The sequence below is a fragment of the Photinus pyralis genome, unplaced genomic scaffold, assembly GCF_008802855.1.
Source record: "Photinus pyralis isolate 1611_PpyrPB1 unplaced genomic scaffold, Ppyr1.3 Ppyr1.4_LG6, whole genome shotgun sequence".
In the NCBI taxonomy this organism is placed as follows: Eukaryota; Metazoa; Arthropoda; class Insecta; order Coleoptera; family Lampyridae; genus Photinus; species Photinus pyralis.
Genome location: NW_022170663.1, coordinates 25,473,653 through 25,485,540, shown reverse-complemented (window position 1 = coordinate 25,485,540; position 11,888 = coordinate 25,473,653). Strand labels below are relative to the sequence as shown.

The window sequence follows — 11,888 nt, the reverse complement described above, 5'->3', positions numbered from 1 at the left end:
ATCACGTGACCAATTCAGACGTTTCAAACTTGTCATAATCTTCCATGTACTTTCAATAACGAGCATCTGTGTCAATACATTTAACACCAAGATGTACTTTGCACTGTAAGTAGAACACCGCTTATCCGCAATAAGTAGCATTTTAACATACGAGACTATCCCGAAGTTAAAATGTGTCCAGTGTGACTGTAAGGAATGAATAAATCTATTTATAAAACACATTTTTTTTAAATACAAGATCATCAAGGATTTAAAGTGTGCCCATTGCGCTTTCGTCGCCAAGCATAAATCCAGTCTTAAAATTGACAAGACATGGATACTGCGAAGGATTTAAAATGTAACCGGTGTGATTTTGTCCCTGAAAACACACATTCAATTTTAAAACACATTTGTTAATACAGAAGACCAGTAATAATTACATATGCGCCTGGTATTAATTACAACCCCTTAAATCCCGTTATTTTCTAAGGAAATAATCACGCGCCAGTGAAATGCCGGAAATGTCAACTCAGTTCGCACATGATCGGTATTCTCTACTTGCACCTCTGCTCTGTTGCACCGTGACTCCCTTCGGTGACTCCGCACTGTGCAATCGCAAGCGCGCTAGAATTTGAATTTGCGTTGAACTGTATTATAAGGGAAAGGGGTAAATCTACTAGTAAAAAATATACTCGTGGGCCCACTTAGATTGCACCGTTTCGTAAAATTTTTTTCGCGTAGTCAGCAGGTAACGTGGAAATAAACAAAACAAACGCGTGCACGTTGACGCGTTAAAGCAAATCCAAATTCAAGCGCTTGCGGTCGGACGTTGTTGAGCGATTAATTTTAAATGTAAGTGTATAGGATAAAAAATATTGTGTGCACCACGGCACGAAAGTTGTTTTCCGGGCCTCAGGAAGTGGCCAGCCTCGGCTGCGCCTCGCCTGGCCATATCTTCCTTCGCCCCGGAAAACAACCACTATCCCGCCTTGGTACACAAAAATATTTTTTAAACAAAACCGACCTAATTACTAATTTTGCCAGTATAAGGTATGTAATTGTTTTTGTGTGCTCCTAAACCACAGAATCAGGATTGGGTCATCGCCAATATTTGTAGGAATAACTCAACAGTCGAAATCTTGTGTAAATCGTGGACATAACCAATGAAATTTGTTCTTGAAGACATGATTTACCGAATTACTAGACGCCATCTTGATAAGGGTGTTCATTAATTTATACAAAATAGGTAGGGATTAATCTGAAGGAAGTTTTTTTGGAGGCATTACCGGTCAAGCCGCGAGAGAACTCGTGACTTTTTTTCAGGAGATTCGACCTTCAACCACGCAAGAAATTTATCGCGAACAAATTTAGATTGGGGTTACCAGCGCGTTCAATGTGGGCCAAATGTAGATATTTTTCGTTTTTTTTTTTGTGAAGAACGTTAGTTTTTTTCACAACTTCGTTTAGTGGTGTCCCATCTTAAGGTATTCATTTTGGAAAGAGCAAACCAAAAACCTAGGCAATGTCGTTACATCCATACTCGTTAAGATAAAAATCAAAAAAAGCAACGCAAATTTTGAAACTTTTTGGGATGCAGTTACAAAACCTAGGTCTGTGGCTTGCGAGATGGCTGATGCTGTAAAGAAATCTATGTCAACATTTATTATTTAATATATGAAAATCCTGTCCCCCTAAACATTTTTTCATTCATATCCTTAAAATTGCCGATCATTTCTGGCGTCATAACCGCCTTATGACCACCGAAAATTCCCTCTCTAGTAAACGGATTGCAATCCCCATTGAATTGGGCTAGCATATCCTCGTGGTTAAACGCGGGATTCTTCTTCAGCGAATCAAAACTGAGATGATCCATAAGCTTAGGCATTTCTTCCTCTGGCACAGTTTTTCCTAGGAAGTTCGCTACTTGACGGATGATCGCCGCCAGGTCCTTCTTCATATCTTCGTACCTGATGAACAGCATACTGTGGTGTTCTCTTTGGTCCCACACGCTTAACACTTGGGACCAGTAGGGACCTTGAAGAACTGTAAAATGTTATCGGTGGGAGTTCGTGAGATCGTGTTTTACCTTTTCCGGCCAAAAATAGCTTGCAGAACTCTTCGAAGCTCCCCTTAAATCCCAGAGTTGTTCGGTGATGGTGGAACTGGGAGAGGCACACGTCTTCGACGGAACGAAGTACGACAATGAACTAGAGTTTCTGTTAGTTTTTGTTACAGACAACTGAAGAAAAACCAACCTTTGGTTTCTTGGCGTTACTGGTAATTTCGTTTGGAAACAAACTCCAATGTAGATGTGTTTTGATTAGGCGAGGTCGTTCCATTTCGGACAGTATTTTTCCGACGTTGATGTTGTAGAATGAAACTCCGTCGGTCCTAAACGAAAGTTTTAGTGGGTCAATCTTTCTATACTGTCGTGAGGGTAATTGTATGGATTCAGTTATATTTTTGATTTTTGAAAGACAAGGAGGGGACAATGTAATGGGCCAATATTTGCCGCCGGATAAGGTCTCAATTACTTCCATCTCACCTCAATCGAGATATCTCTTCATCCGCTAGAAATAGTTAAGCTCCTCCCGAAAGACTCCTGGTACATTTAAATGAACATTTATTATTGGTAGAATTTTTGAAACCCGTAACACACTCAATCACTAGTATTTTTATTAAATACACTGTAGAAGCGGGGGGGGGGAGCGTCTTAAAAATCAGAAAAAATATCAAAGATTTAAATTTTAAAAAACAAGCAAATATTTTGAAAAATTTAAACAATTCAGAAAATAGGACAATTTAAAAAAACAACAAAAATTTGGAAAAATCCGAATAATTTCTTGAGAAAATAAATCTAAATTTGTGATTAGGTGTGCACAAATTTGAAATTTAGAATGGTGAAAAATGGGGACATGATATACTCTAACGTGCCATATTCTTCATGCCCCCCCCCCTCTCTCCCCAATCTAAAACATTGAATTTCGTGTAATGCAAAACTCCCTAAGAGAGAGGCAAACATAATAACACAAACATTCCGAAAGATTGAGAACAATTGAAAAATTGGCATTATTCGGAATATGAGAAAAATAAAATCTTACACAAAAAGTCGAAGATAAGATTGTAATTTAAAAAATAGAGAAAGATTCAAGCAATTCCGAAAAACTTGAAACAGTTCCTGCAAGTGTATAGAAAAATTCAAAATTGTTTCCGCCGGTAAGGATAATAAAAACCTGAGAAACAGCTACAAAATCATGTTAATTAAAAAAAATTAGATTCATTACATTAGATAAATTCAGATAATCTAAAAATTAAAGTGTATGCAAAAGATTCATTAAAATGGGGAAATTTAAAGAAAAGTAAAAAAGCTAAAATATTCCAAAAATTCAAAGAGGAAAAAGAATTGGAGGATTTCATAACTATTCAACAGTTCGCAAAATGAGACAATTGAAAATGCTCGTATACATTTTTAAAAATAACAGTGTACCCAAAAATTCTAATCCATAAAAATTAAAAAAAAACGGAGACACATTTGAAACTAATCACAAAAAGAAATCTTTTAAAAAATTACACTCCATAGACATATTAAAATTTGATACTTGATCGACCGGAAAATCGACACTATAAGGCAGCAGTACTTAATAGCGAAGCAGTTTGGCATCCTCCATCGATTTAGGTGCTGACGTGGGCCAAAAAATGATTCACAAGTATCCAGTTTTTAAAATTTAGTAATTCAGTAATTCATATTTGGAAATATTTGTGAATGATCGGTCTTAGAATCCCTTCTGCACCTTAATATAAACCAGTTTTTTCTAAGGGATCTATATTTGTGATATATGGTTTCTATACTCATAAATTGTTATGCCTTCACAACATTCGGCTATGCGACTAAGAAATGACAGAAAAAATAAACTTACGCTTTCAAGCGTGTTTAATAGCTTTATCTGATTCTAAGGGAATTGATATTTTTTTGTAAAGAATGTAAAGTCATCGGCAAAGAATGGTCGTTTGTTTGAAGATCGAAAATTCGATTTCCTAGCGAAAAAAAAACTAAATTGTGGGAAATGCTGATCAATAAACAAGGTAATTTCTTTTCATTTAGCATTGATTAATTAACCTGAATACATGATAATTTGTACGTAACTTTCACAGTTCACAAAATTTGCGGGTGGTTTAATTGCCTTACAATGAATACATCACTGAGGGCGTAATTTCTGGACTTAATTAAGATTGAGGCTGTTGCGCTTGGTTCAGTTATTTGTTTTACCTAAATTGTATAGAATTTGCGAAATTATGTGCCGAATAAAGACAATTATTTGTAATTGGTATTAAGTTTTCTAAATATACGAGCATGTAAATTATATTAAATTTAGCTGGAATTATTAATTATTCAGTGAACATAAATTGGAGTAATTTGCCGGTTGCGAAACTTATGGAAGTAAATTCACATTCTCGCAATTTTTAATAGCAAGTACAGTGAGCGGTTAAAATATGGAACAAATTCATTTAAAAATCAGGTGTTGGATTTTAAACTAACGCTCGCACATCTCTATCATACTTTTTCTTGCGCATTTTTTGCACTAAAGAGAAAATATACAGGGTGTGAAAAAAGTAGATTTTAATACCAAAGTTGATTTTTTAAATGGAACAATATTTTTTAAACCCAACACCTGATTTTTACATGAACTTGTTCCATATTTTAGCCGCTCACTGTAAATATTGGGTGATTAGAGCGACTAAAACTAACATTGTTTATCAATGACCAAGAGGCTCAACTATTGTGTTTTTTTCTTTAATTGTTTTACAAGCAAAACACATAGAAGACCGGAACCAACGATTTTTCCTAGATTTTTGGAAATGATCTTTGTAGATTTTGTAAGCAATTTTCAAAAATTGCGCTAAACGACGGTGCTGATCGCGAGAAAAATCAATATTAGTTAAAAAAATTCAAACTACAATTTTTTAGCGGACAACAAAAATGGCCCATTTTCATGAAAACTGAGCAACAATTTTTGACTCTTGTTTTTGCATACAATTGTTAAACAAAAAGGATTTTGTTGTCGGTATCGCATGTGTATTCCATAATGTGCTCGCCTCGGGTAAAGGTGTTCCCGCATACGTAAATCAATCAGTTTTATTTAATATAAAGCGTCTCTGGGAATATTCTTGGAAGGTTGCTCAGTAACGTTACTTCAAACTGAGACTGAAATAAAAATCCTCAGATCGCTTTCTGCAAATGCAAAAGATTTCTTTTGCTCGTATGCTTTGTTGGAAGCTTTCAAAAACGCACGTGGTTTAGAGTAGGTAGGTTCCACTTTTTAATCGCAGTATTGATTGAAGTTTTGAATGAATGCACCAAAGGGTTGAATATTTAAATGCCTTTGACATTACCTTCATATGTACAAGCATTAACGATGCATTTGAGACTTTGTTTCAAAGATGCTTCCTATTCATCTACGCCAACATCCTTTATTATTCTTTATAATAGACTTTTGCAATTGGATTTTGCACCTACCAACTTTTCTTCTGCTTTTGCAACAAGTCACTGAATGGACGGTGTATTATTTTCTTCAATCGAAGTCAACCTTATTTTGACTGATTTTTATAGGCAAACGTCAAGTGACATTTCCAAGGCAATCACGGAGTTACCAATGAATGTATTCCAATATAACGTTAAGTCATATGATTTCATTTTATTTCCCTTATTTTTAAATTATATTGCAGGTATAATTAAAAAAATACTATAAGAAACGCTTGTATATTTGGTCTTTAGCATTTGAATCGTTGCATTCGTTGCGCTTGCTTAAAAGACTTGATTATACACTGTTTTTTAATATACTATTTTTTTTATTAAGTTTGATTTCGTCATTTTTATATTGAAAGATGCCAGTACAAAGTTTCAACGAGAGTAAATTTTGAAGAATGTCTACAATTTACTACTCCTATGTGTTTCGACCAAAAAATTACGTAAGCAACGTAAATTTTGAGACTTCTGTGCACGTAACCAATAATTATAATCCCGCGTTTATTTGGAAAAAAACACTTTTTTTTTGTTTCCACGCTCAAATTCCTTTTAACGTAATTGGTAACTGCATTGGGTACCATAATGAGATCACATATCATACCAAGCTACAGGAGAAGGGAAAGCATTGATGAGTAGTGACTGGGGCCTACTGAGTACTGACCGATAAAGCAATTGTATTTTTCAGAATTATTCAAAATCCAAAAAAAATATTATTTTGGTTTTCGATCGATAGTGGGCACAGCTTTAGCTAATAGCAACTCCCCCCCACTCAACCATTATACAATCACAAACAGCCATTCCTTATCTGGGATTCAAACCAAGGACCCTGCCAAACTGAGAACTACTAACGTAAACTCATCTGAGCTACGTCACATTTGACTATGACTTAGTATACAGGATGTTTGAGAAGTTTGGGGTTGATAAAAATGATAAATAGTACACTGGGACACACTTTTTTTATTATAGCCATCCTTTTTCAACTAATGTATTCTTACTCACTCTAGTGTCGGAAACCGGTTTATCAAATCTACTTCCTTTGCCTTCCCGTAATTGAAATCATTGCATATCAACCAAACCATTTCTTCCGTCCAACGAGTTCCTGTAATCCAAGTCATACACGCAGTCATCGTTTCACCGCTCACTTACCAGATTTAGGGTAACCCACAACAAAGATGTCATCGTCGTGGATCGGAAACTGTTTGATCTCCTCGTACACACTTTCATACTCGCTTATCATCAAATTATTAAAGGGGCCTACTTCTATAAAACCTCCGATTGAAGGTGAGCCGTATAGGCGTTTGACCATACGATTTAATTCCGTGGTGTCATCAAGAGTTCTGATATACGGCATTTCGGTACTCATCACCATGCGGTTTTTATCAGCACTCTCACTTTTGGTTACGTAATTATTTACTTAGCCTATTTTTATCACCTATACGTCAAAAATTGATCTACGTTTTAGCTTAGAGTTGCGTGTGAAACTGATTCTAATCCTTCCTTTATTAATAATAATAATTATATGTATGTCACGGTCGTCTGCCTAATTTAGCAACTCATTATAATCTGATCGCCACCGAAAATGTTTAGAAATTGATACGCAAATCCATCTAGCAGTTTTATTTTTAAGTACTGAACAGAAAGCTATACATTCGCGTGAAGTTAGCAATAGACTTGCGTATTTAATCTGTAGTCACAAATATGCAAAAATATGCTAATCGTGTAACTTTGACATCTATTTTTTAAATTCAGCTTTGTGCGGTTTTTAATAAAAATAGATTTTTAGTATTGAAGGATAAAATTTGGCCTAAAACGAAATATATTTTCTTAATCTACCAGACAAAGTTGTTACATTAGATGGATGGATTATATTTTATGATCATTGTCGGTAGGTTAGACGTAACGACACTGTCACTACAACGGATTTTCTGAATTTTTGAGTGAATTTCTCCTGTGCATTTTTCAAAAATAGAAACTACCATTGTTTTATCCATCCGTCTGTCCATGTGAGAAAAGTGATATTTATTGTAAATATCTCGTGTGCAGATAAAGTACATTTTTTAAACCGAAAAGCTTAATAAGTAAATTAAGATAAAGGTTAAGTTATAAGGTGAAGGGAAGAGGGGGGGGGGGGGGGAGTTCCTTGCACATAAACATTTTCAGATTGTATACTTTTAGAATTTTCAAAATTTTGTGAATTTGAATATGGGCGTAATTTTATCTTCTTTAGTTTTTACAGCAGGTTTTCCGAACGTTTCTAATTTGATTTTTATAGTTACTTCTCTCTCGGAGACACTACTTCTGTATACATTTTTAATTTTCCGAGTTTTCATCAATCCCTAGTTGTGAGATTGGTCTATGCTCTGCGTGTGCCAGGTCCCCTTTTTGTGTAGTAAAAGTGCCCGAACATTTTCCCGCCTTGTTCACTATATTTGAATATGCAACACGGAATAGGTCCTCACAAACGGCAAGTGGAACGTCTGAGTGACAAGTATCTGTTTATGGAATCACAAATTCAAGTGTAAATATCAGTCGGAAGAGGTTACTCACAAAGGAAAATTCGAATATCTCGATAACGGGGTGTTGCGGTAAAGTGGAAGGTCTGGACGGGCCATATTTCTTGTTCCGAGGTAGTTTTTCCCTTCTTTTCGAAAATTTAATTTCCTTCTGAGTTAATGTTGACATTTTTCGAGTGCGAAATCGAAGACGACTTGTGGCCCGCGTGTTGTACGATCGAAATTGCGACACATTAACTCGATACGGTCGTCCTCTGCAGAAATTTTTATGACAAACCAGTTGCCTGTTTACTTCCCTTTGCAAGGAATTATAAGTGTCATGAAAATTAACTCAAGCTGCATACATTCATTATGATTAAATACTGAAATCAAACAAATTCCTACAATTTTCTTAAAACGATAAAAGAAACCTAATTCCTAGCTAAACTCAAAAATATACCTACTGGCCAGATAATTAAATTTATCTTAGTAAATAACGTGACACATCATGCTAAATAAGTAAATCTAAATTATTAAATAAATTGTTTAAACAATAAAAAGAAAATTCTATACCTTATTTGTAAGATGCACTTCTGTTAAAATCGTAAAAATCCGGCCACAAATATGAAAGATAGCGTTGCATATGTGCAATCCATATTTGACGTGCTACTTCAATTTCAGTTTATAAGAAAAATTTCATTGCAATGCTTTTCTAAATAAGAAAGTTGGCACTGCGCATGTGCAGAACCAAATTTTGAAACTGGCGTTAAATATTGCTTTATTCCAAGTGCTATGTATGAAATTTCATTTAAATACTTTTATAAATAAATAAAAAAGTTTGCAATTCGGTTTATAAATGCTCGAGATGAAAAAAGGCCACTGTGATTTTGAATCGATTCGACTCAACTTTTGGCATTGCGTATTATATGGCTAAAGCTATGCCCATATTGAATTTCATGCAATTCAGTTCATAACTAACGGAGATGTCAAAGCGATCGGACATTTCTAAACAAAGTGATCGTTCACACGGACAGATAGAGGGACAGACAGACAAAGGAACAGACGGACAGACCGACGACAGACAGCAATACAAAATTATCTCTAGGATCGTTAATAAACGGCAAAAGTGTAAAATTATAGAACATGTAAAAAACGGTTTGTTGGTTTTTTTACAATAACTTTTTTAGCAATAAACGCAGAAAAAATTCCTTCCTTGGTGCAAGCCTCGACACCATAACGAACCAAATAGCGAAAAAACTAGAACAATAGCTCTTAAGATAAAGAACTAGTAGCGTCTCAACGAACGAGCGGACGGACAAAGTGGTTGTATTTTTTTTGTGGAAATGCGCTAAAAAACATTCTCAACTATAAGGGTTTGGTTGCTTTACATTTAGTAGAAGCACCTCACCACTCTGAAAAGTGGTACTTTCCAGTATATACAATTTTTCGATTTTGTATATATTTGCTCGTGTAAGGGCGGGAAAAAATAACCCCCACCACCGAGGGCGCTGCATGTCGTAGAAGACGATTAAAGAACGGCGAGCGAGCCGCAACCCCAACGCTGGAGGTTGGAGGGCGGAAGGTGTTTTTGGAGTGTAAAGGTTTTGACTTCTATTTTACCGATTGTGACTTCTTTCTCGATTGTGGCGATTGTAGAGGATTATATATTTTTTGTTTGTGTGTGAGTGGTCCTTAAGTACGGTCTTGACTGTTTAAATGCTTGAAAACTTAAGGCGCCTGTTAGTCGTGGGATATGGTGTGATTGCTTCAGAAGAGTTTGCAGTCGTCGCTATTTGAGTTGCTGCGTCGTGGGATTTTCAACATCATCAAGTTACTCAATTGATTGATAGCCGTCAAGGAATCTGATTGGTTGTGAAAATTTGTTTATTGGTGGAAAAGTTGTGGGAAGTTGTTTGTCTGGGAGACCCGTCAGGAAATGTGCGTTAAACTATGAGCGACGTTCGGTCAAACACCTGTAAATTATCGCAGGATGGGTTTATTGTGTCAGAGAATTCACGTTATAGCCGGTTAGCGACGTTTCTTCTAACGCCTGTATATTGCCATGGAGTGTGTTTTAATTCGCACTTAGAAGTGAGACAGGATTAGGTAAACTACCTATAAATTTAGCGCAGGGTGGTTTAATACCGGGTGATCGGAAAGTAGTGCGGACAGTTTGAATTTCCCACAAAACAAAACATTTATAAAGTTGGTAACATACCAAATGTCATTTATTTAAAAGCAGTGGTGGATCAATTTAATGGATCACTAAACAATAATCACAATTAATTAATTAAAAAAAATTAATTTATCAAGCTCAGTTGAACGCTCGGGTTCATGTATTCAAATATCTATTCCAACGTTGCCCGAGCAATAGTCATGCTCATTAAACCATCACCGTAAGGTTCATTTTATTTGCCTACATAGGTACAATAAGACGTATCCACGTCTTCTCATAAATTAACGTCATCAACACTGGATGAAAACATTCCGCGAGACATTCCGATATCAATGTGTTAAATTTTGTGCCACATATTATGCGATAAGTCTGTAAAAATAACAAATAGGGATGTTATCGTTCACATTTTTATACCCACCAACTTCATTAGAGAATTTTCGGAAACCATTTCTTGGGGCTACGTTTTTTTTACACCTTCGCCATCATGGTAAGTAGCACATTTATCGTTGAATTGCAGTAAGCACAACTGAGTCGAATATGAGCATCTTTTAAACATGTACGTCGTGTACGCCTTTCAATTGTGCATCAAAAGACATCTACTTTAAAGCCTTTATGCCTAAAAAGTAAGGTTACATGATCCTTATAAAGTATGTTCTCTTAATTTACGTACCTTTACGAAATGATGCACGTGCGAAGACCTTTTTAAAAAGAGCTGTTTGCTTTGAAACGCCTGGATCACAGTACGAAGATTAGAAAATAAAATTCACATAAAACACTACGCCAATGGATGGCAATTAATGCATAAATAAACCAACTTCTAAACATGTTTGCCAATTCCTTAAGTAAAAAACACTAAAAATTTAAAGCGCCAAATTTAAATTGTCTGCAGTTTTTTTCGATCACCCGGTATATTGCTATGTGGCAAACGGTCACTAAAACACCCACAACAAACACATGCCAAGTCAGCTCCGTTAAACTCGGATACCAACCAACCCATTTTACGTTTTTATTAAACTTTCCTTCCTGAACCTTCGCTTATCTGAACTTTTCGCAGACGATTACAAACTCTTATCGAATATAACCGATTTTAAAAGAAACTTAAAAAAAGTAACAAAATTGTGCACAACCCTTTCTGCAGCTAAAGCGCAAATTTTTTTAAAATACCCCTACGAAAATAATCTTCTATAAATAAGAAAGTGGGGCACTGCACCATCCTACCAACAACCAAATTTGGAAAATAGCTCTACATTTTGCTTTTAATTCCAAGTGGCCATGTATCAATTTCATTTATCTCCATAAATAAGAAAGTTGGTACTGCGCATGTGCAAAACGAAAATTTTGGAAACTGGCGTCTAAATTGGTTGTTATGGCTATGTAATCAAATTTTATTTAAATGCCCAATTTTTAATTCTTTTCCCAATCGTCCTTTATAGGTACTTTTCTTTGACGATTTCCCTCTTTAAGATATAGGAATTATAACCGATCACGATAAAGGGGATCGAGGAGAAGACTACTGGTTAGTATAAATTATTTCCTTTCTTGGAACTTTTCATTAGAGTAACAGAAGGGATAAAACTAGTTCCACCTCCTCCCCCCTCCCCTCCACCACTTTGAATAAGAGGACAAAAAGAAGGGGCAAGTAGTTTACGAAATTGATGGCCGTCTGCACAACCTTCACAGGTATAGGCTACCTACGCAAACATGGGTAGGACAGCAG

At 35.6% G+C, this 11,888-nt stretch overlaps 1 protein-coding gene and 1 long non-coding RNA gene across 2 annotated transcripts; both read right to left on the bottom strand.

Annotated features, from left to right (window-relative positions):
- Positions 1–1,642: 1,642 nt before the first annotated feature.
- LOC116174559 (sulfotransferase family cytosolic 1B member 1-like) lies at positions 1,643–7,005 on the bottom strand. Its single transcript, XM_031492496.1, has 5 exons — positions 6,650–7,005; positions 6,503–6,602; positions 2,235–2,370; positions 2,066–2,186; positions 1,643–2,022 (listed from the first exon to the last, which is right to left on the bottom strand). The coding sequence occupies exons 1-5, from the start codon at positions 6,870–6,872 to the stop codon at positions 1,643–1,645; spliced, it is 960 nt and encodes a 319-aa protein (XP_031348356.1). The 5' UTR covers positions 6,873–7,005.
- A 3,243-nt stretch (positions 7,006–10,248) lies between these two features.
- On the bottom strand, positions 10,249–11,016 carry LOC116173070. The gene is made up of 3 exons (XR_004145851.1): positions 10,842–11,016; positions 10,590–10,787; positions 10,249–10,540 (listed from the first exon to the last, which is right to left on the bottom strand). It is a non-coding gene; the product is annotated as an uncharacterized LOC116173070 (long non-coding RNA).
- Between the last annotated feature and the right edge of the window lie 872 nt (positions 11,017–11,888).